Source organism: Nicotiana tabacum, chromosome 7 (assembly GCF_000715075.1).
Source record: "Nicotiana tabacum cultivar K326 chromosome 7, ASM71507v2, whole genome shotgun sequence".
In the NCBI taxonomy this organism is placed as follows: domain Eukaryota; kingdom Viridiplantae; phylum Streptophyta; class Magnoliopsida; order Solanales; family Solanaceae; genus Nicotiana; species Nicotiana tabacum.
In genome coordinates this window covers 164,211,251-164,237,705 of record NC_134086.1, presented here as the reverse complement: position 1 = coordinate 164,237,705, position 26,455 = coordinate 164,211,251, and the positions used below count along the sequence as shown (strand labels likewise).

Sequence of the window (26,455 nt, the reverse complement as noted above, 5' to 3'; positions counted from 1 at the left end):
TACTCTTTGACTTGCATTTAAGAATGCTTTAATATTTTGTGATTTTGGCACAGACACGAATTTTATAAAAGAGGACCCTTTTATAAATGACACTAAAGAAGAAGACGTCTCAACTTCATATTGGTGTAAGTAAATGAGAGAAATAGGAAAATATATATTTTGAAGAATTTTCATGAATAATTATAGGAAGTTTCATGTTTTGAACTTTCAAATTACATAACACTTTATAGGTATTCAATTAACTTTTTTGTATGACATCTACAACTCTTTCATAACTGTTTTTCTTATAACAAATTTAAAAAAATTCTAGAGTATATCTTGCAACCCATGACTAATCATTGCCTATAACCTAAGTACTCGCAAGATTTGGTAAATTATGTCTGCGAGTTTACACTTTATCAAAGCTTATTACAAAGGTTTCTTGAATCAGGCTTGTTTTGGCTCTTGACTTCTTGTTTTTTGGCTCTTGACTTTTGATTTTTGGGTTGACCCAGGCTTGAATTATGACTTTAACTTCTTTAGTTTTCTTTGACTTTCAGTCTTCTTTGCCTTCATATCTATAGTCCTCCAAGTGTTAGAGCTTTGAAGTATGAAATTCGAGCACTTGATTATTCCTTACATTTGGTCCATTTCCTGAAAAGGAAAATACATACGAGACTCGGATGTATATTTTTAGATGATGACTTTTTAACCCTTTTTATTTCCATCAGAAAGGTTGTAACACAGACCGAGAATAATTTTGTATCCCGCTTGTATTTCAGGTCTAATATCATCATTTGGTGTGGGCTAACTTTTTACCTATTATCTAAAATTGTTAGTGCACGATAACAAAATAAAATCATAGTTAAGCGATACCTGACCGTGGGTACTTCTTTTGCTTAGAAGTAATATTTCTTCAAATGAACAATGTTCCAATTAGAAGATAGCACCTTGCATTCCATGGTTTCCAACTCATAAGCACCCTTTCCAGCAATGCCTCGAATCTTGTAGGGTCCTTCCCAATTTGGACTCAACTTTCCTGCATTGGCCGCTTTTGTCGATTGAAAAATATTTTTGAGGACGAATTCCCCAATCTTGAAGTATCTAAGATGAGCTTTTCCGATTGTAATATCGCTCAATAATTTGTTTCTGTACTGCCATCCTTATTAAAGCCGCTTCTCTCTTTTCTTCAAGCAAATCTAGATTTATTCGCATCTCTTCCTCATTTGATTCTTCAGTTGCTTGGGTGTATCTTGTACTTGGTTTACCTATTTCAACTGGGATTAAGGCTTCAGAACCAGACACAAGTGAGAATGGAGTCTCTCCCGTACAGGTTTTTGATGTCGTTCGGTAGGCCCATAAGACTCCTGATAACACTTCTAGCCACTTACCTTTTGACTCCTCTAACCTTTTCTTCAAGTTATTAATAATAACTTTGTTTGTCAATTCAGTTTGTCCATTAGCCACAGGATGGTAAGATGTTGATGTTATCCTTTTAATCTACCAACTCTGGAAAAATTCTTTGATTTTTGCACCTATGAATTGTGGGCCATTATCACATACGATTTCCTTTGGAACTCCAAACTCGCATATGATGTTTCGCCAAATAAAGTACCTGACTTCTTTCTCCCACACCTGTTTGAAGGCACCTGTTTCTACCCACTTGGTAAAATAATTTGTTAATACGAATAAAAATCGTATCTTTCCTTTGGCTTGTGGCAGTGGACCTACGATATCCATCTCCCATTTCATAAAAGGCCATAGTGAAATAACTGGATGCAATAGCTCTGCTGGGCAATGCATGTTGTTGCCATATCGTTGGCATTTGTCACACTTAACCATAAAACTTTCTGCATCTTCTTCCATTTTTGGCTAAGAATACCCTGCTCTAATTAACCAAGGATATTCCTCCTGCATGATTTCTACAGTGTCCCTCATGTACTTCTCTCATCACATATTCTGCTTGAGAAGGTCCGAGACATCTTGCTAAAGGCCCTCCGAACATCTTTCGATACAGGTTGCCACAAACCAAACAATAACGGGCAGCTTTTTATTGAAGTGAGTGAGCCTTTTTCTTATCTTCAGGTAAAATCTCGTACTGCAAGAAATTAAGGAACTCATTTCTCTAATCCCAAGTTAAATTATTGAAATTTACCTCATTTTTATCCTGATCGAGTGCTAAATGGAACAAATGTATTACGGTAGCATTTTCTTCATTTGTTATTTTTGCAACAGATGCGGGATTAGCCAATGCGTCTGCTTCTACATTTTCTTCCCTGAGTATTTGCATGATTTTCCAAGATTGGATTTGTCTAATTAATTCTCGTTCTTTTAACAAATATTGCTGCATCCGCACTTCTCTAGCTATATAAGTCCCCTACATTTGATTAACTACAAGCTGCGAGTCACTTTTGATTATGATCTGCTCTATTCCGAGTTCTTGTGCCAATTCTAGACCTACAATTACAGCTTCATATTCTGCTTCATTGTTAGTAATGGGATGACACTTTATTGCCTGCCTTATGGTTTCTCCTAAAAGTGGGATTAGAACAATGCCTAAACCCGCTCCTTTAACACTCGAGGAGCCATCAGTGAATAGGGTCCAAGTACCCGAATTAGACTCGGTGAATACCTGTAGTTCCTTTTCTGCTTCAGGAACTATCCCTGGACTGAAGTCTGCCACAAAATCTGCCAAAACCTGTGATTTTATCGCAGTTCTAGGTTTGTAGGCGATATCATATTCACTAAGTTCTATAGCCCACTTGGCTAACCTACCTGATAGTTCTTGCTTATGCAATATATTCCTTAAGGGGTAAGTGGTCACTACATAGATAGGGTGACATTGAAAATACGGCCTCAACTATCTAAATGCCATGATTAGTGCTAAAGTAAGTTTTTCTAAATGAGGATATCGAATTTCAGAATCCAATAAAGATTTGCTAACATAATAAATTGGAGATTATTTACCTTTGTTTTTATGTACCAACACTGCACTTACCGCCATTTCTGATACATCGAGATAGATGAGTAGCCTTTCTCCATCCTTCGGTTTAGCCAACAACGGTGGGTTTGACAAGTATGCTTTTAGATTTCTGAGTGTTTGTTGACATTCCTTAGTCCACTCAATGTGGTTTTGATTTTTCAACACTAAAAAAAACTTAAAAACTTTTCTCCGAAGATTTAGAAATAAATCTTTCCAAAGCTGTTATCCTTCCTATCAGCCTCTGCACCTCTTTTTTGCTCGTGAGTATGTCTGGTATCTCTTCAATTTCTTTGATCTATGCATGGTTTACTTCTATACCTCTATTTAGAAACAAGTAAACCTAAAAACTTACCTGACGACACGCCAAAAGCACATTTTTCGAGATTTAACTTCATATTGAGTTTGCGATGAATTTGAATTTTTTTTGACAAATGTTGGATATGATCCCCCCCTGTGCTTACTTGACTAGCATGTCATCGATGTAGACTTCCATAGTTTTTCCCAGGTGTTCTTTAAACATTTTTATTACCAATCTTTGGTACGTGGCTCCACCATTTTTTAGTCCGAAAGGCATGACTTTATAACAGTAAGTCCCCCTGTTTGTGATAAAGGAAGTTTTTCCTCATCTAAAGGACCCATTTTTATCTGATTATATCCTGAATAGGCATCTAAAAAACTCAACAACTCATGTCCTGCAGTAGAATCAATTAGTTGATCTATATGCGGTAAAGGAAATGAGTCTTTAGGACAAGCTTTATTTAAGTCAGTATAATCTAAACAAACTCGCCACTTCCTATTCTTTTTTGGTACTATTACAGTATTAACTAGCCAGTTAGGATATTTTACCTCTTGTATGGATCCAATTTTTAAAAGTTTTTGTACTTCATCCTAAATCACCTGATTTTGAAGGATCCCTGCTTCCTTTTCTTCTGTTTGACAGGTGGGTGTGATGGATCTTCATTTAGTTTGTGGGTCATCACCTTCGGTGGTATACCTGTCATATCTGAATGCGACCAAGCAAAGCAATCCACGTTAGCCTTTAAGAATTCAGTTAACTTACCTTTCATTTTTGGGCTCAAGTTCGCTCCAATGTAAACTTTTCTGTCTGGCCAATGTATAAACAGAACCACTGGCTTCGAGTTTTTCTATTGTTATTTTGATGTTTTCATTCTCTTCTAGTTCTTGAATGAAATCAGGCCTTGAATCCACGTCCATTTCCCACCTTCAGTTGAGGTTTGTGCTGCTAAGTCCTTAACTGAATTCTGTAATTGCTATTTTTTGTCTGCACCATCGGTCACTATGCTCGAATTCGCCCCTGAATTGATACTTCTGGAAGCCTGTTGATCACCACGGATTTGTCCAATCCCTCATTGTGAAGGGAACTTAATAACTTGATGTAAAGTAGATGGAACAACATCCATATCATGAATCCAAGGTCTGCCAAGAATCATATTATACGCCATGTCCGTATCTATCACTTGAAATTTCATGCCTTTGACAACTCCTGGTAAGCATTATTTCTCCTTTTGTAATAATGCTTGAATTGTCGAATCCAGATAAGGTACGTGCTTTGGGTACCATTTTGTCATCAGTTTGCATCTCGTTACCAACCTCAGAATAATGATATTTACGGAGCTACCTGAATCAATCAAAACTCATTTCACATTAGTATCATATACGAGTAAAGATATTACCAGTGTATCATTGTGAGGGATCATCACGCCATCTACATCATCAAATGTTATAGCGTTTTCCTTTAAAATTTGGCAAACTCGCTTTCCGTGGGTAACCGTGACTTTTGATGTCTTTTTTGCAGCCGTATATGTCACACCATTGACCTCTTCACCTCCGCTTATCACATTAACCATCCTTTTTGGTGATGGAGGTGTTGGAGGCTCTTGTCTATTCTTCATATACGCTTGCTTAACTTTCTCACTAAACAAGTCAGTTAAATAACCTTGTTTTAACAAATGCTCTATTTCACCCTGTAGCAGTCTGCAATCTGTTGTTTTATGACCGTATTCATTATGAAACTCGCACCAAAAATTTGGATTTCTTCTGTTATGGTTTGATCTCATTTCTTTTGGCTACCGCACCTTATCTCTCATACTTCTTAAAACAACTACCGATTCAGAAATACTGATATTGAAACTGTAATCACCAATCTTTGCCTTAGTATTAACATTGTTGTCCCACGTATCTCGCTCTTTTTTGAACTTGGATGATGAACCCGCGTCTTTATCCCTCGATCTAGAACCATACCTTGGATTTTCTTGTTTAGAACGTGAATCTCATCCTGCAGGTCCCATGTAAGGTTCATACCTGTTCTTACCAGACCTTTTTTTGGTTTTCGGTCGCCTCGAACTTGTTCTTTCATCACTCCGTGACCGAGTGATAGTGTCTTCTTCTATCCGCAGCTTCGTACTGTATCTGTTGTAAACATCATTCAAAGTTGTAGCAGGGAATTCTCATAAGCTTTCCTTGAGTCTCATCGTGGATTCTAAGCTTTTTTCATTTAAGTTACTTGCAAACGCCATGGCTGCCCAATTATCAGGTACCCGTGGTAACAACATTCTTTCATGTTGAAATCTATCTACAAATTCCCTGAGTAGCTCCGTATCTCCTTGTTTTATTTTGAAGATGTCTTCCATCCTCTTCTCAATTTTTTGAGCTCCCAAATGTGCTTTAATAAATGAATCTACAAGCTCAACAAAAGAATTAATAGAATTTTCTAGTAAAAGTTAAAACCATGTTAGTGCTCCTTTCATGAGCGTTTCGCTAAATTTTTTGACCAGCACTGACTCAATTTCTTGCTTAGTTAAATCATTGCTCTTCACGCCAGTTGTAAACGCAGTTACATGATCTCGTGGGTCAGTTGTTCCATCATACTTTGGAATATCGGGCATTTTAAATTTCTTTGGAATCGGCAAGGGAGCTGCACTTGGCTTCTAGGGCTATTGTGAATATTTGTCAATATCTACTCCTTTAATCATGGGTAGCACACCAGGAATTTGTTCTATGCGATCATTCTGCTCCTTGCGCTATTTCCATCATGAGATTCGCTGGGAGTTTCTCCGCTTCCCAAATTAGCAAGTCCCGAATGCGGGTTTCTATAGTTGCAGTGTTGTTTGGAGGTGGAGTTGGTGGTACAGTTGGCAATCCACTGACAAAATCTTGAGGAGCATTGTTGACGTGTTCCGCAATTAGTTATTTTAATGCATTGTTGATCATTCGTATGTGATGTTGATCTTTGAGATGTGCCCTCCCGGGACTGTCGAGGATAATTTTGAGGTAAAGGGATTGGAGTTCCTCTCTTATGTTGGTTATGTTGGTTCAGATGGTGTCGTTGGCAGTTGACATGATTGTTTGATAGAAAAGTGAATTGGAAAGTGAAAAGATTATCAGTTTTCCTGTAACGGAACCAATTTATTTAACCAAAAAATATATCTTTCGGTCAAAGTTTAGTCTTAGAAGAAAACGGGATTCTGATAACCAAGTTCTGCTTCACTTTCTCAATGATATCAAAGGAAAATAACAAAAACAACTAAAGAAATAATTGATTGCAAAGTCAAAGTAGAGAAGTTTGAGAAGGCAAAAAAGTAAAGAGTATATTCCAATATTATCTTAGATATCTTTTATAAGTGAAAACCTCTTCTCTTATATAGATGTTTATAAATATAACGTTTTCTTCCATTAATGGATAAATTATTATGAGCATTAATGGTATTAATGACCCGTTATAATTGATAATCGTAATTGTTCATGAAGATTTTGTAACGATTCTGATTCTCCCTCCTTATTATTTGAAGGTTCATGAATCTTTCCTTTTTACTATCTTGATTCATTCCGTCTATGTCTCTTCATTGACTAATTTAGGCTTGAGCGTATGTGTCATTTTCGTCTCGTGGGTGATTTGCTTGCACCTCTTGTAACTCATACATCTTTTAATTGTAATATTCCAGCTGTCTTCTTTTCATTGTTCCACGTATTATGCCCTATCAACTAAATGTAACTCCATGTGTATTATTATTTTTTCACCAATACAATATCGGTTTGGATTGGTTCGGTTTTGGCGGGGTTTTCGGGTTTTTTGTTACTTAAATATTATTTCAATCTTACTTTGTTAAATTTTTTATGAGTAAATATATGTTTAGTAAAAATTTAAAAAATTGACAAATGTATTATCTATTAAATATTCTTATGGGAGAATTTACTTAGTAACACATGGTTGTTATTTTTTCAATCATTTGACAATAATTTTTTGTTAATATACACTTTCAAAGTTAACCAAATTTAGTAATTAAAAATAAAAATTAATAGGATACCTAAATAATAATAATCATTTCAAATTCGAAAAAGATATAAGAATTTAATAGATCTTGACATATGAATATGGAAGAACAAAGTGATTGACTCATTTCAGTAACACTTGATAAGAGAGTGATCATACACCAATTATTTAAGGTAATAAATATGGAGCACGTCATATTTTCATTAAATATTATACTCCGTAAGAGAATCTCAAATATTTTTAGATATTTTTTTAAAGAAAATTCTATATTAAATCTTAAAAGAATATATAAAAATTATATATTTATATGTCGGTTTGGTTCGATTTTTTTACTCAATACCAAATCAAATCAAACCAAACCAAGTGGGATTTTTTAATCGGTTTGGTTTAACTTTTCGGTTTGGTGCAGTTTTCCGGTTTGATTTGTGTACCCCTAAGAGTAATAAGTAATAATCTCTTAGAAAAATGGAGGTATGAATTGAATGAGTATGGAGACAGAGATGGTAAAAATTTACTCGCACCTGGTATTTACACCAAACAAATGAATGCTTGACATTTGTCTTGTATATAAACTTTTTATCACTTAATCATGATTAGATAAAAATACCGGGTGCGAGTAAGTATTTATTGACATGGATTATTAATGAGAGAAATGCAGAGTTGAAATGGTAAAACTATTGGTGGATATAAAATTAATGCTTCATTTTGTAAATAGTTTTTATACATCTATATTTAACTTAAAATTCATTAGAGATACATACCTGAGAAGCGACCACATTCTTCAAATAATTGACCATTTCTCCATTAGCGATGGAAGGTACTTTTTGACCAGCAATAAGAACCAGACAACGAATCTCAGTGCTGCTGATTGGATAAAATGTTACTGGTGATGGGTCTGACATGACAAGAACTCCGTGGTTTGCATATGGGAGTTGACAATCTTTTAGAATTAATCCAACATAAGTAGAAGGGATATCCATCTACAATTAACAAAACAAAATATTTGTTATTTTTTTTTGAAAAATTTCTAGAAAAATCCATAGCCGCTATCCTTTGGGCTTGCACCGGGTATATGCAATAGGTCGCAAACCACACAAGAGATGATGTAAACCGCACTAGCAAGCTCGATGTGACGAGCTTTGACTGAGGAGACTACTAGTAAGGAGAATTGATCCCAGGTCTCCTATGTGGAAACCACTCAGCCAACCCTTGTGGGAAATATATTTTTTAAATTTTAGAGACAATAAGAAGAAGGAGTTTAAGTTATATACATAGTTAATATTTTATACTATCAGGTCATTCAAAGAATATCTACAAGTAAATATTTTTATGATGTCAGATATGCAATTGTATGCGGTTAAAATCGGGCCTACCCGGTTTTGCTATTTAATCGAAACCAGGGAATTGCTTCGAGGGTTAGCCTCTAAGTAGAGCGGATCAAAGTGACGAAGGCAAGGTACTGTGTTCGAGAATCGAAGTACCTATCGAGGTCGAAGCCGGCATCGATCAAAATAAAACAAGGCAGACTCCGAGTGAAGCACAATAATGGGAAAGCGAGATATCTGTGACTGGTCGAAGATCACGACGGGATTTTGGAACAGATCAAATCAAAGGTGGTTAATTAGCTAATCATGTGATTTCCTTCTATAATTTGAGTTATACCATAATTAGGACCCCTCTACTATATAAAGAGGAGTCACCATCATTTGTAAACACTTTACATTCACGCGGATCAAAGCAATAGAATATTCTCTCTTTAGTTTACACTCTCTTATTCATCAATTTGTTACATTTTAACTGTTCTTGCACAAACTAGCTTGAGGGTATTCAAGCTCGAGGGCTGGATTCTGTTCAAACACTGGTTTACTTTATTTAATTATCAATTTACATTACTAATCTTTACGTTTATCAATTGATATTAGGTGAAATCACTTATCCTTAAAATCACATTATAAGTTTAATTATTATCCAATTTTTAGGGTAAACAGTTTGGCGCTCACCGTGGGGCCAAGGATAAAAGTAATTGCCTAGTATTAATCTTTCATAACACACATTGCTTTACGCTTGTTCTTGTAAGTATCTTTGATTTCAGGATCAACATGTCGAATTCTCAAGTAGCACCCACACATGCAAATAACGGCCTTGGTCTAAAGGGCGAAACGAGAATGTAGTCGCCCCGAGAAATGGAGAACCTCCAGTAAACCCCGATGGACCACAAGTCGTTACCCCAATTGACGTCGGTTCCCGTGTTGCTATTAAGGGAATTCAGGTGTCGACCTTGAAAATAACATTCGCAGAGATGTTTGAGTAGCCGATCAGAATGCACAGTGTGGTAAAAAAGGCAGAATTATGATATTTGAAATGTTGTAGACTCAACAAGCTGCGATAACGCAACTCCAAAATCAGAATCGTGCTCCAAGCAGAATGGAGCTCGAAACATCACAAGAAGTTATTCATAGAATCGAACCTGTACCGGAGAAATCAAACGCCAATAAATCGGGGACTAATCCCGCCATCATGAAAATGCTCGAGGAGCTCACTAAGCGAATCGAATCAGGTGAAAAGAAAATTGAGGCTAATGACAAAAGGTAGAAACGTACAATTCGCGATTTGACCAAATATCGGGGGCACCCCCATTCTAAAGGGTTTGGATTCGAAGAAGTTCATGCAGAAGCCTTTCCCGCCGAGTGCGACACCGAAGCCTATCCTAAAAAAATTCTGTATGTCAGAAATTCCCAAGTACAATGGAACCACCGACCCTAATGAGCATGTTACTTCTTACACATGTGCAATATAAGGGAATGACTTAGAAGATGATGAGATTGAATCTGTTCTGTTGAAAAAGTTTGGAGAAACCTTATCAAAGGGTGCCGTGATATGGTATCATAACTTACCACCCAACTCTATTGATTCGTTTGCTATGTTGGCAGATTCATTTGTGAAAGCCCACGCCGGAGCCATCAAAGTTGCAACATGAAAATCGGGCCTTTTCAAGGTAAGACAAAAGGACAACGAGATGCTCAGAGAATTCGTATCTCGGTTCCAAACGGAGAGAATGGATTTGCCTCCAGTCACTGATGACTGAGCTGTTCAAGCTTTTACACAAGGTCTTAATACTTAGAGTTCCATAGCTTAACAACAACTGAAGCAATATTTGATCGAATATGTAGCTGTCACTCGAGCCGATGTACATAATCGGTATCAATAAAAATTAGGGTCAAAGATGATCAATTGGGGCTCCGATTGGTTCGATTTATCACAACATATCCACAGATAAAGTCAAAAAAGACATCGATGGGGAACCCCGATTGAACAAAGACATATATTAGCCATACAGTGGAGATCGAAAAAATAGCGGGCACGAATGCAACCCCATTTGGAATGACAAAAGGAATGATCGGGTATAGAGTTCTCGAGGTCTCATGAGTAAGAGCAGTTTCGATAGGGATACTGAATCCAAAGAGGCACTCGACTGTTAGAATATAACTTCAGCGTCGATGCATCAGGTATCATATTAGCCATTGGTCGGATTAAGGATACTAGATGGCCTAGACCCTTGCAGACCGATCCACCTCAAAGGAACTCCAATCAAATGTGCAAATACCATGGTACCCATGGTCATAGAACCGAATATTGCAGACAGTTGAGGGAGAAGGTAACCCGTTTATTCGATGAGGGTCACCTTCGAGAATGCTTAAGTGATCGGGCCAAGAACCACTTCAAAAACAGAGACTCGAATAGGTAGAACGAGCAGGAGGAACCACAACACGTAATTCACATGATTGTTGGCGGGATCGATATCCCTCAAGGACCAATGTTCAAATGCACCAAAGTGACAATCACTAGAGAAAAGCGAACTCGGAACTACTTACCAGAAGATAACTTGTCTTTTAGCGACGAAGACATGGAAGGGATCGACCTCACAACGACGCACTGGTAATATCAATTCTTATGAATAAAATTCATGTTAAACATGTATTGATTGATCTAGGTAGCTTAGCAAATATTATTCGATCAAGGGTCATAGAGCGACTCGACCTCCAAGATCAGATCATACCCGCTGCTCGGGTACTTAACGGTTTCAATATGGCGAGTGAGACCACCAAAGGAGAGATCATTTTGCCAGTAAATGTAGCTGGAACGATCCAAGATACAAATTTCCATGTGATCGAGGGTGACATGAGGTACAACGTACTGCTCGGAAGGCCTTGGATACATAATATGAGAGCGGTACCTTCAACGCATCATCAAGTTCTGAAGTTCCCAACTTCGGAAGGAGTCAAAACGGTGTACGGTGAGCAACCCGCTGCCAGAGAGATGTTTGCAATCAACGATACTGGTATCAACACTTTCATTGACAAAGAAATCGGAGTCAAAAGGAAAACAAGAAGTCAAATATCAACCACAGTCATCGACCTCGGCCCAATCAGAGGAGCGGGAAATTTTTGAGGATGATGATTATATGATACCTCGAACGTTCGTGATCCCCGATGATTCAGATGCAACGAAGTCGACGGTCGAAGAGCTAGATCAAATCATACTGATCGAGCATCTGCCCGATCGAAAGGTATACTTGGGCACGGTATTAACCCCCGAGCTTAGGGAAAAACTCATTAAATTCCTTATAAAAGATATAGATTGTTTTGCTTGGTCCCACCTTGACATGACAGGGATCCCACCGGAGATTACCTCTCATCGATTAAGCTTGGACCCGAAGTTCTGCCCGGTAAGGCAAAAAAGAAGACCCCAGTCCGAGTTAAAACATACATTCATCAAGGATGAGGTAACAAAACTTCTCAAAATAGGATCCATTCGGAAAGTAAAATATCCCGAGTGGCTAGAAAACGTAGTCGTAGTCCTTAAAAATGGGAATAAACTTTGAATGTGCGTAGACTACAAAGATTTAAATAAGGCATGTCCTAAAGATTCTTTTCTTTTACCGAATATCGATCGCATGATCGATGCCACAGCCGACCACGAGATCCTTAGTTTTCTCGATGCCTACTACAGGTACAATCAAATACAAATAAACCCGGAGGATCAGAAAAAGACTTCGTTTATCACTAAATACGTCATCTACTGCTATAATGTAATGCCATTCAGACTAAAAAATGCTAGTGCTACTTATCAACGCCTAGTAAATCGAATGTTCGAAGAACAAATAGGTAAATCAATGGAGGTTTATATTAATGATATACTTATTAAGTCCCTGCGAGCAGAGGACCATTTGAAACATTTACAGGAGATCTTTGACATACTGAGAAAGTACAACATAAAGCTTAACCCGGAGAAATGTGCATTCGGGGTCGGCTCGGGGAAGTTCCTCGGCTTTATGGTATCAAATCGGGGGATCGAAATCAACCCCGATAAAACCAAGGCCATCGAAGACATCACAGTTGTTGATAATGTCAAAGTTGTACAAAGGTTAACAGGACACATAACTGCTTTGGGTCGATTTATCTCAAGGTCCTCAGATAGGAGCCATCGGTTCTTCTCCTTGCTTAAGAAAAAAAGAAATTTTGCTTGGACCCCAGAATGTAAACAGGCCTTAGAGGAATTCAAGCGATACCTGTCGAGCCCGCCGTTGCTTCACACCCCAAAGACGGACGAGCAACTTTAATTATACTTAGCAGTCTCGGAGATAACGGTAAGTGGAGTCTTAGTTTGAGAAGAACAAGGTACGTAATTTCTTGTCTATTATATTAGTAGGACTTTTGGAGAAGTCAAAACCCGGTACCCACACTTCGAAAAATTAGCACTTGCTTTAATAAGCGCCTCTAGGAAATTAAAACCATATTTTCAGTATCACTCTATTTGTGATGTAACCATCTATCCCCTTCAAAACATTTTGCACAAGCCTGAACTCTCGGGCCGATTGGCCAAATGGGCCATCAAGATCAGCGGGTACGATATCGAGTATCAACCCCGAACAACCATCAAGTCTGAAATCTTGGCAGACTTCGTGGCCAACTTCATGCCATCCCTCATACCCGAAGTCGAAAAGGAATTATTATTAAAATTGGGTACATCTTCGGGGGTTTGAACCCTCTTCACAGACGGCGCCTTCAAACGTGAAAGGGTTCGGGTTGGGCATCGTTTTGAAGCCACCCACAGGAAATACAATTAGGCAATCTATAAAAACTTCAAAATTGACTAACAATGAGGCCGAGTATGAGGCCATGATTGCAAGTCTCGAGCTAGCTAAGAGCTTGGGAGCGGAAGTCATCGAGGCCAAGTGTGACTCCCAACTTGTGGTAAATCAAGTCAACAGAACTTTCGAGGTTCGAGAAGATCGGATGCAGAGGTACTTAGATAAATTACAAGTGTCTCTACATCAATTCAAAGAATGGACGCTACAACACGTACCTCGAGAACAAAATAATGAGGCCGACGCCCTTGCAAATTTGGGGTCGTCAATCGAGGGTGATGAGCTTGGCTTGGGGACTGTCGTACAATTTTCAAGGTCAGTAATCGAAGAAGGACAAGCTGATATAAATTCCACAAGTATAACCTAGGATTGGAGGAATAAGTACATCGAATACTTTAAGAACGGGAAGCTTCCATCGGATCCTAAAGAATCAAGGACTCTACGCACTAAGGCCACATGATTCACTTTGGCTGAGGATGGAACACTGTATAGGAGAACGTTCGATGGTCCATTAGCAAAATGTTTGGAACCAGGAGACACCGATTACGTTCTATAAGAAATTCACGAGGGCAATTGCGAAAACCATTTCAGTACCAAGTCGTTGGCTCACAAAATCATCAGAGCAGGATGCTATTGGGCCGATATGGAAAAAGACACTAAAGAATTTGTTCGAAAATGCAACAAATGTCAAAGGTATGTGCCGATGATCCACTAGCCTGTGGAGCAACTTTACTCAGTTCTATCCCTATGGTCGTTCATGAAATGGGGGATGGATATCGCCGGCCCTCTACCATCGGCCCTAGCTAAAGCTAAATTCATTTTATTTATGAATGATTATTTTTCTAAATGGGTTGAAGAAAAGGCCTTCGAGAAAGTCAAAGAGAAAGAAGTCATAGACTTCGTTTGAGACAATATTATATGCCTATTCGGGATGCCCGCAAAAATCGTATGCGACAATAGAAAGCAATTCGTCGGAAGCAAAGTGACAAAGTTTTTCGAAGACCACAAAATAAAAAAGATTCTATCAATACCATATCATCCTTGTGGTAATAGACAAGCCGAATCGACGAACAAGACCGTCATACAAAACCTCAAGAAAAGATTGAACAACGCTAAAGGAAAATGGAGAGAAATATTACCCTAGGTCCTTTGGGCATATCGAACAACATTGAAATCCATTACGGGGGTGACACCATTTTCTTTGGTCTATGGTGTCGAAGCTCTGATTCTGGTCGAAGTCGGGGAACCTAGCTTCAGGTTTCGGTATACAATGGAAGAATCTAATCACAAGGCTATGAATACGAACCTCGAATTACTTGATGAAAGACGGGAGGCTGCCCTCATTCGAATGGCCTCCCAGAAACAGCAAATTGAAAGATATTACAATCGAAAAGCCAATCTTTTTCAAAATCGGGGACTTAGTTCTAAGAAAGGTCACCATCAACACTCGAGACCCAAATGAGGGAAATCTCGATCCGAACTTGGAGGGACCGTATCGGGTCCTCAATATCGTGGGAAAATGGTCCTACAAACTTGGCACAATGGACGGCGAGCAGTTACCAAACAATTGAAATGTATCACTTCTCAAACGATATTACTGCTAAAGGTACAACCTTCTACATTTTTCATTTATATTTTATACTAACCATCTATAGGTGTTCGATCGAAGGCATCGAGAAATTCTTCAACACAAATACCTTAGGTTTTAAAGCACGCATTGCACTCTTTTCCCTTAGATCGGTTTTTGTCCCAAATGGGTTTTTTCGGTGATGTTTTTAATGAGGCAACAATTATTTGTGCTACCTGGGGACAATTCAACTGCATCTGAGGTTTCTTCGCAATCAACCTCGAATACTGGGGGGCATCACCCTCAGATATCAACTTCATTACAAGGAGGATACTTTGTGTCAAATGGGTCTCGATAGGTAAAATTTTGTAAGGGTCAAACGGTCAAACAAACCGTGCCCATATAGATTATTCGAGCCCTAAAAAGCAAACATGTACATACGTATAATATATGAAGAGAAGTATTTTTCTTTGCCAAATATTTCGTGTCTTAGAAAATTTTACTTCACGATTTTGTACTTATGATCTATTGCGAAAACTGGCTCGAAGGCCGAGCTACTTTGGGACTCCCGTACAAAAAATCGACATGTTCGAATTACTAATATCTCGAGATCATAAGACCTTAAAAGGGCATCCCTCGACTTATAGGCCACGACCGCCCTACTTGGGACTGACACTTCGAACAAGTTCGAAGCATAATCGAGAAGCAAGCCCAAGAGGCAAATCCCAAGTTAATGGCTATAGCCAAACTAACACGGTTCGGAGACGTCCGAATTCCGTAACAAAATAGACCTTCAAATATCTTCATAAAACTAGTTTAAAAGGCTACCCTCGGTAAATTTACAAAGGGTTTCGATCATATTAACCCCCGAAAAACCCTAAGGGGTACCAAATCATTTGAACTCCCGAACAAAATCATTTTACGCTAAGGCGTAACAAAGCAAAGGGTTTTGATAACTCTAACCCCCAAAAACCCTAACAGATTTATCTCGTGCTAAGGCACAAACAAATTTTTATGATTAACGTTTTTAGCCAAAAAGGGAGAAAAGCCATTCTTTTAAGGCCATATCGGCCTAATTCAATAGCCTAAGGGCCATTTTTGAGTTTGAGAAATCATCCTCACTCAACTAAAACCTATGGGTCGTCCTACTTCGAGTTCGAGCAAATACTCACTTGATTATAAAGACTATAGTAGTCCGATTTCGAACAAATTGCCCAAGTCTTATACTTATGAAAATTTTTAAGACATGGTCAAAACGGAATTTTTACGGGGCAGAAATTGAAATGAAGACAAATCAAAGAGAGAAAAATCTTTTGTATATGAAAATATTTACATGAATCGGTTAGGATCCTATACAAAAAATTCAAAGAAGGGAAAAAATTCTAAGTGCCTAATCCTCCCCGGGGCCTCATCTTCATCTTCATCGCCCTTAGAACCACTCACGCTCCTAGAATCATCATTGTCAGAAGAGAGCAACGCTTTAGCTTCAGCCTCAAGCTCTTTCGCACTCTCGATCTCGACTGCAAGGTCAAACCCATGAGAATAAATCTCCTCAAGAGTCTCGCTCCGAGACTGGCATTTGGCATGCTCGGCAACGTAGAATGCTCATGCCTGAGTCGCATCAGAAATTTCTTTTGCTCGAGCTTGAGCGGCTTCGGCATAGGATCGGTATACAGCCGTGATCGCCTCAACATCGAATTTAGCCATCTCAACCTCGGATTTGGCTTTTGCCAGTTTGATGGCTAACCGAGCCTCAAGCTTCTCCATTTTCTTGGCCTGAGCTGAGATTTCCTCCATGCTTTGGAGCTGACGCTTGGCCGGTGACAATTGGGCTCGAGCAGTCTCTTTCTCCGAGGCAAGGCGGTCCATGTTTTGTTTCTACTCCAAAGTCTCCGCCTTCATCATGTTGGCCTCTTTACGGAACTGTTCAATCTTCTCAGCCTTCTGCTGAACCTGCAGGATCGAAGTATTAATCGTCATCCCCGAATTGGTAACGTCTAAAGATTTTTCATTACCCGCTCAATCAGATCAGTTTGCTGTTTATGGGCTATGGACAATTCAGCTTGAAGGACCTTGAGTTCCTCTTTTTTTTGGCCCGGTGAGAAGTTAAAGGGCATCTCTCTCCTCCATGAGCCTTTGAAGATCGGCCTCACATCGGCCCAGCTCTGCCCGGGATTTAGAAAATGCATTTCGGTGAAGTGTCAAGGCCTGTGTAGAAAGGAAGAAAATTAGACAAGATGAAAATAAGCACAGGTGTAATATCAATAAGGGGAATTGAGAGTTACCCGACTCAAGAGTCGTTGAGCCTCATCAAAGATATTCGATGCCTTACTTAGGTTGGTGGCATCTTCGACTCCTGTGAAGCAACCACGGAAAAGGTCCTCCCTTCCGTGGGCTCCTTCTACATCGGGGGTCCCCATGGCCTGCGCTTCCCGAATTTGCCCCTCAGAAAATGTATGGAGGATCGGCTGTTGATACCCAATTTCCCCCCAAAATATTTTAAATTTGCATATATACCTTTAAAATCATGCATTAATAGAAATTGGTATCTTTCCCACAATTTTTCTATATTTTTATTAATTTATCTAGCATTTTATTCCAATAAATAATTACAAAATGGCATTACAAATGATTTCAAAAGCATCTCTTCATTTAATTTATTATTTATGGTCCTATTTAAACCAAATTATTTCATAATTAGCCCAAATTGGCACCTTTTGGCTATAATTACAATAACTTTGCAATTATAGCCCAGTCCTATAATTTTATACTATTTTGACCAGAAATTAAGCATTCGTATTTTTAAATACTAAGTAATCATTTTTAACTATTTTTCTATGCATAAAATTCATTTTTTGTATAATTATTAGCCAATTTATAAATTATTTTATTCAAATTATTAGGTATTTAACAAATAGCCCCATTTTTATTTCAATTATAACCTAAGTTAAACCATATCCCAACCCAATTAAATAACCTACCAGAGCCAAGCCCAATACCCTATCCTAACCCGACCCAATCTTGTTGAGTCCTAGCCGTTGTTCATTTTTTATCAACGATCTAGATTCACTCTTACCATAATTAACCTAATAGTCTACCCCCCTAAACTCTCATTCTCTCATTCACTCTCTGCCGTTACATCTTTCAACTCTCTCATCTCTCTCTCTAGAACCTTCATCTTCTAAGCTCTGTCTCTCACCTCTCCGGCCATCTCCTCGCCGAAAACCATGAAGTTCCCACCTCTCATCGACCTTATGGATCCGTCTTTCGCACCTGTGTCACCGGTGGATGCTACAAGTGACCTTGAGGCGATCCACTCCCATCTCCGGTCTCATGCCATATTTTCCGGCCACCTATGGCCGTTCGAGTAAGATCTCTACATTTTCCGACCAAAGGCCGGTGATATTTTAAGCTCTCTTCTCCTCTTTTGGGTTTTCTCTAGAAACCCTAGCTTTAAATCCTCCGATCTTTTTAGATCTGTGATGGATCTATGTGTCTTTTAAGGTTCTCACCTATTTTCGTCAAAAGATTTCTCTGATTTCAAATGATTTCCTCATTTTCCAGACTAGGGTTTCAAAACCCTTTTGCTAAAACAATTTCTTTCTGATTTTTAGCAATTACTTTGTGATTTTTAGCATGTTTAAACATCACCTGAGTCTTTCCTTTTACTCGATTCATTTTTGTTAAGAAACCCTAATACTTCCGGGTTCAATTTGAAGTTTGAGTCTGTTTGCAATATGTTTGCATGTCTCTCATGAACATTCTAGGTTTCATGTATGTTCTATATGCTCTTGTGCTTCCTGTTCTAATTTGTTCTTAGGGTTTCTCTGATTTTTTTCAACATACGTTATTTATCGTTTAATAGGTCCGACTATTTGTTTTATTGATTGTTCACATTTATATTGATTTTTGTGACCTGCGATATCTTCCCTGAATCTGTGATTTTGTGTATTTCCTTGTAATTCTATACTGATTTTTTGAATTGCTTCCTTATTTTTGTGATACTTTCCTTAGTTAGTGCTGATTCCCTGTGATTTTCAATCTCATTCATAATTCTTGGAACTACCTTTCAGAATTAAAATTGTACTCTACCTTATTTATGTGCACAAATATGCTATTAGTTATTTAATGTGTACTTTCCTTACTTGGAAATATTCTGTACTTAGTCCTTATTACATGCTACATGCTTTTACAACCTCTATTATGGTAAAATCAGTCTTATAAGTAATTCGTTTCCTTATTTGATACAACTTGTACCCGTTTGAATTATGACTCCCTAATTGAAGGGAGTCCGGGTCTTTAATTGATTCTGATTTGTATTATTTCTATAATTGTGTTTTCCTGCCTGTTCTCAAACTATAAATACTCTACCCTCTCTTTAGCATGAGAGGAACAATGACACTGTTCTGAACTCTCTCTTACATACATACATACTCTCTTGCTTCTCTTGCTGTTTACTTGATACTCAGTCAGCTGCAAGCCAAAACGAAGTGATTACATTGCTCTACTGCTCCATTGTTCTACTGCTCTACTGCTCTACACACAACTGCTATACTTCCCTTCATTGTACTGCTCTTCACTCCTCACTCTGCACTTATTCTCTCATTTTTACTGGTATGTTTTCAGTTTAACTTACAACATCCAAAACAATATGTCTCTATTTGTATTGCACTTCCTTTTATTTCTTTTATGCTTCTACTTATGGTTCTGATGTCTCCTTTGCAATTAGCATGCCTATTTTGCCATGTGATTATCCTTCCCTGTAATTCAACATATCTACTGCTTTCTTACATTTTCTACTACTATTCTGCCCTACCCCCTAACCCCCAATACATTATAAGCATGTGTTCGTGGCACCAAGTTACTATGTGATCCTGAATCCTTTCCCCTAAACCTAATGTGTAACTCTATTTGGCACCCCTTAATCTAATGCGGTTAAAATCCGGGCACGAACACTTTGTGATAGACTATTGCTATGACTATTTAAGTTCTGTAGTACTTCTCTAGTGTTAACCTGTGTGCAAATATGCTTTCACACATGAGCTACTTGTCCCCAATTCCTCCTTTCCCTGTTTGTGTTTGAACTATGTATATTGATTTGGTTTTGAGGTTGCTGATTGTCTTGTTTCTTTTCTTCTTCAAACTGGTTTTCACTAAGGCAAACTCTTCTATTGCTTTCCAAAACTTATTTCAAAATAATCATTGTCAAAATTGTTTCCAACTCAACTCTTTTAAACCTATGTCAAGAACTCTCACATATACTCTTAGAAGTCTAGGTTCTACCCCTTAATGTGTGACTGCTTAGGGACCCTTATGAGCTCCCTATGAACTCTGACACATTAAGGCTGGCTCTTCCACACTGCACTTACACAATTTGGTTATGAATTCGGGTGTGAGCACTGCCCAGGTTCCCTTGAGATCCTTAGGGAACTCTGACACACTTGGATCATGTGAAAGGCTGTGAACCAATGGCATTTGAGGCATTCTGGAGAGTCTGGGCCTATCCGTAGGCTCCCTATAGTATAACTTCTTCTTTTATTATTTCAATTATGTGATTTTTGCAAACGGTTTGTAATAAGTATTGTAAAAACTCTCTGGGGATGGATAGTGAAAATGGATGGGGTAAATATGCATGCTATAGTTGTTAAGGGTAGAAAACATGTTATTAGGTTTATATTCCTAATTGCACAATAGAAACCATGCTTAGGATTCATACTTGCATTAGAAATCATTCTCTTAGGTCCCATGTTTATTGTTTCAGCATGTGCATCCTTATAAAATCATGTATTAAAATCCGCTACTAACTAGCACTTTACCATTATGTTATGCACTGCCATGCACACTTAGAGATCCTACCTTAGGATAAAAACAACGGTAATAAACAGGTTATTTCCATATCTTCTACATATTCTGAAAGTATGCAACACTTATGCATTTAGAAAAAATCCTGCTCGGGTCCTGCATATACATCACTCTGCATTTTTGTGCACTAGATATCATGTCTGTATAATTGCATTCACATCCGCTTAGGCGTCTCTAGTTTAATTATTGATAGATTAACCCAGCTAGTAATAATTCCAGAATTCTGAACATTTAGAACAACATGTTTAGTAATAAATTCAAACAGTCTTCTCCATGTAACCCTGATAGCTGGAAACATGCTTCTTTATGTATGCTGCTTAATTATCAACTGGTTTAAAATCAGTAGGCAAAACTTATTAGGACCCCTTTTCTGAATTACAAATCAAACTTGCCTCTGTTATGTTTTAAAATCACTTAGATACCATGCTTTAGGATTCTGAGTTCAAATGTGGACCTTATCTGTGTATGAGTCGTGTTGTCTATGTGCATTACTTGTGGAGGTATATCTGAGCCTTCTATCTGTTTTCTGTGTTTCCCCCTAAATGCAGTCCTATGTGTTCTTATTTGTCGCCTAGTATTTTGCCTTTAAACCTGAGGGTCTGCCTAGAACCTCCCTCATAGGATAGAAATCCTAAACTCCTCCAGGATTATAGGAAAAGACGGGTAACAGCATGCAATAGGGGTCGAGACCAACTCTCGCTTTAATTACCTTCACGGGGTGGGAAAGGGTAGATATGGATATGATGACCGGTGCATCAATACCACGTATAGCTCCTCTTTGAGGAGTGTCATACCGGGTATTGCATTGATGTGATCCATATTATAAACAAACCTAGGATACCCCCTTTACATTCACAACTATGCTTAGATTGTAATTCTTTTTTAAAAATCTTGCTTTTCATTAATTGTTTTTCAAACACTTATGCATTTTAACTTAAATCCCCTACTATTTGAGCCACACTTGTTTATTTGCTAGTTGTACAAATTCACAAAAGCTGTTTGGCCGGGAACCACACTAGTGGATCCTGAGGGGTGCCTCACACCTTCCCCTTAGGATAATTTCAAGCCCTTACCCTGTCTCTGGTTACCAAACGTAGTTATAAACGAACCCTATACGTGCCCTAACTCACCTTAAATCGTTAGGTAGAGACTCTTCAAAAATGCAAACCCCTTTCCCAAAAGGAACGAGTTATCCCAACCAAAATGTCAAAAACCCTGATTTCGCGAGAAAAAGGGGGTGCGACATCGGTGTATCGTCAGTTTGTATGCAAGTCACTTGGGGCATTCCCTTTATCTTGAAGGGCCTCGGAGCCAGACCCTTCAGGCACGCCCACCGATTGCTCATTTCGGTGAGAGGCATCTTCAGCCTCCAGCGACTCGGGGATTTTGCTTGGTCCCTCTTTTGATATCTCTTCAGTTCGAGGCAGGGTCTTTTTGACCATCGCCGGTTCAGCGGCCCTCGGGGCTTCGGTGCTCCTCTTTGTTCGGGCACCAGCTCGAAGCCATCATCTTTATTTTCCTCTTCTTCATCTCTTAGTCACTAAACTACATCCACAGGCAGGACGACAGTGTCGTTCTTCGACTTACAAGCCGCTCTTCTTAGGCTTTGGAGTTTCGATGGTCGAGACCCTTTTCCTCTTCTTATCCTTCGCCGGCTTTGGTACCTCCTTCTCCCCAAACGGAGGCCTCATGACAGAAATGTCTACGAGACTTGTATGAAAGGAAACCAAGTAAATATGAAAAGAAACATTTCAGAGAAGAGCATCAAATGCGTGTAAAGAAGATTACCATGATTTTTGGCCTCCCATCGACCCTTTGCCAAATTGCTCCATGAGCGCTCAGCATAAGAAGAGGTTAAAGCTAGTTTGCAAACCCAACTCTCGAGGTTCGGAATTGCACCTGGCACCTAAGAAGCCACTACATCATAGGATGTCGATAAGAAAAGGCAAAAGAAACAAAACAATAAATAGAAGCTATAGGTGGTTTTGTACTTATGCTTCATGTTCCATTCTTCGGGGAATGGAATCTTCTCGGCTGAAATTATGTCAGATGTCATCACTCGAATGAACCGGCCCATCCATCCTTGATCCTTGTCCTTTTCTATGCTCGAGAACAGCACCTTGGTAGCCCAACGTTGAAGCTTTATCAACCCGCCTCAATAGAGACGATGGCTGTACATTCTGATGAGATGGTTGAGGGTGAAAGGCATCTCTTCGACCTTGCTCTCGAAGAATCGGAGCAGAATGATGATCCGCCAAAAAGAGGGATGGATCCGACCTAGGGTTATTTGGTATTAACAGAAAAGGTCGATGATGACGGGATCGACAGGGCAGCATGAAAGGGTAATTGTAAACATTTAGAAACCCTTTCACATGAGTAGTGATGTCTTCTTCGAGAGTCGGAATCACCACCTCTTTATCGTCCCAATGGCAATCTTTCTTCACCTGCTCGAAGTCGCCCTCAGTTATCGAGCATATATATCTCAACATTGGCTCACATTGGCCAGGGACCGACGAAGTTTTCTCGACTTTGAAGTCGGAAATAAGATCACACCCCCAGGAACGCACTCCTCAAGGCGTGGCTCCACCGGCATTTTATCACTGGCCGGCCATGATGAAGAAGCTTTTTCCTTTTTGCCATTTTATATGGTTTAGAGAAAGAAGAAGATAAGATTTGTTGTTTTTAGAGAAGGTTGACAACGGGATTTGAAGGATTTGCAGAACTGAAAAACTTGGAAGAAGTAGAGCGCTTTGAAGATTAAGAGAAGTTTGAAAGTAGAGTTTGAGAAATTATGAGGAAGACCTATTTATACTATTCGCTACAACGGTTTGCATACATTGGTGGCCGACCGCCAACTAATGCTCATTAATGATCTAGGAAACTGTACCGACGGGACACTTCAGTCGCTTTCGTCGCTTATGTCACGAGGGTGACGTCATAACTGGTCGAGGTATAAAATCGAAGGCTCAATTCGTTTCTTCTCATTACACTCCAAGAAATGAGGGGACTATCTGTATACTGTTAAAATCGGGCCTACCCAATTTTACTATTTAATCGAAATCAGGGAATTGCTTCGAGGGTTAGCCTCGAAGTGGAGCGGATCAAAGTGACGAAGGCAAGGTACTGTGTTCGAGAATCGAAGTACCTGCCGAGGTCAAAGCCGGCAATGATCGAGATCAAATAGGGTAGACTCCGAGCGAAGCACAATAACGGGAAAGCAAGATATCCGTGACTGGTCGAAGATCACGGCGGGGATCTCGGAATGGATCAAATCAAAGGCGGTTAATTATCTAATCATGTGATTTTCTTTTGTAATTATAGTTATACCATAATTAGGATCCCTCTACTATATAAAGAGGAGTCTTCATAATTTGTAGACACTTCACATTCACGCAGATCAAAGCAATACAATGTTCTCTCTTTAGTTTACACTCTCTTATTCATTAGTGTGTTACATTTTAACTGTTCTTGTACAAACTAGCTCGAGGGTATTCAAGCTCGAGGGCTGAATTCTGTTTAAACACTGGTTTGCTTTATTTAATTGTCAATTTACATTACTAATCACGTTTATCAATTGATATTGGGTGAAATCACATATCCTTAAAATCACATTATAAGTTTAATTGTTATTCAATTTAAAGGGTAAACAGTAATCTTTAAAATAAGATAGGTTATCTGCTATAATAAATAAGAACGATCTGATGATGTAAAATTTACTATATATTTAACTTAAACTTAACAAGCTGGAAAAACATAATTAATTAAATAGAAATAATTTACCTTGGGATTGCATAAGGAGCGTCGCAAATTTGAGAAGCAACCATCGCAAACAATTGTAAGAGGAGCATAAGCAGTTAGCTCTCGTCCATCTTTTGTCTTGTAATTTACTCCTTTCACACTTCCCTTTTCTTCAATCAAAGACGTGACTGTTCCCTTTTCAAGTCTTACACTACAAACCCCCAAAACAGGAGTATATTGACAAAACTTCAGTCTTTTACCCTATATAAGTTTAACTTATATACACTCTAATTTTTTAACTACACCATCACTTAGAGGCAACTATAGATAAATGTCATAATAAGTGAAATTAGTAGCCTGAAAAAAGAAAAAGAAGTGATCGAAGACAACCAGCTACAATAAATTAAATTATTTGATAGTATAGTCAATATAAATAAGTTAAATTCAATGTTTATGATAAGAATTAATGGGTCCTAATAAAAATAAATAATAAATAATATGTTATCGCAACTTAAACTATATTAATAGTGTAAAAACGTTAAATTAACATATATAATTCAAATCCTTATCAAGGAAGTACTAGTAAATAATAATATGAGATATTTTTATACCATATATATGTCCGGGAAACTAATTAAATATGGTGCAAATAACATGATATCTTAATTTGCATGGAATATATGTATGGGTCAAAATTCGACCGAGGAGATTCAGCACGAGGAGGTGATTACCGTGAGAATTGTAACTTATCATGGACAGTTTGGCCGAGGTTGGTTAGTGGTGAACAGAACAAGCCGTTGAGTAGCTCATCAGGGCCGAGGTCGAGCAGCAAGGGACAGAAGTAACGACTAGTACAACTTTGGAACTAACCAATGAAATATTCTATTGAATATTCCTTCTTTTAAACCTTTTATAGTTTTTTCAGGAGTATCCCATATAAATAGTAGGAGAGATAAGGCAAAAGGCATGTGATATTCAATTTAATAAGAACACTTTTGAAAAGTAAACTCTCTAGATAAATACAAAGAACAATTTTCTGAGAGAGATTCGATCCTTACATTCAGTCCATTGTCATTTCCACCAGATCCGAGAAAGTGTATAATATTCTCTCATATTTTTGTCATTCATCATTGTCAGAAGAAGGAATCATTCACCTCTTTTATTATTGGGTGAATCTTCCTCCTTATTTACATTTAGTGCCCTTTATGGTTATTTATTATTTGCTCTCACTGCATTAATAACATCAATATTTATTATATATCACACTAAATCTGCTTCAACGTGGCCCCACATTATCCATATAAACTGATTTTAGATATAGGGATATTATTTTTAACTAGGATTAATACCTTATCCTTTTACTTAATTAGTTTAACAAAGAGTTTCATACTTTTTGGTTAAACAATTTGGCGTCGTCTGTGGGAATTTTCTAGTTAAAATTTTAGTTTTCTCTAGATCTATAACAAAACAAAACACACGACACTTCCTTGTGTACACAAAGCTAACATGGCAGGTAATGGAAAGGAAAAGAGGAAAGCAATAACTGACCTCATTGCTAATCTCCTCCACACCATCAACAAAGTCGATGAAATAGAGGGTGAGGACATAATATAAAATACGTCTCCCCGGCGAAACAGCTCGCCCTTTCCTCATGGCAGCATCACGACCTCACACGGTAAAGGGGCCTCTACATCCACAACGGAAGAGGCACCACCAGCAGTAAAAAGACTACTCGAGGCGTGGTTGACAAACATGTTGGCCAACATTCTTGACAAGCCCGCTCAAAGGCCGAACAGAGAAGATGCAAGAGTTGCGTCAGCGACAGGCGAGCAACACGCCCCCTTGTAACAGGTATTACTCACAATGTTAGTGATGCAGGTAACGAAA

General features: G+C 38.5%; 1 protein-coding gene across 1 annotated transcript in view; it reads right to left on the bottom strand.

Moving 5' to 3' along the window:
• LOC107831617 (squalene monooxygenase SE1-like) overlaps nt 1–26,455 on the bottom strand; it is a 59,138-nt gene that overhangs the window by 5,416 nt on the left and 27,267 nt on the right. The window contains exons 4-5 of the mRNA XM_016659403.2: nt 24,611–24,779; nt 8,015–8,233 (exon numbers count right to left, since the gene is read on the bottom strand). Of these exons, the coding sequence (XP_016514889.1) occupies nt 8,015–8,233; nt 24,611–24,779 (388 nt within the window). The remainder of the gene's footprint in view (nt 1–8,014; nt 8,234–24,610; nt 24,780–26,455) is intronic.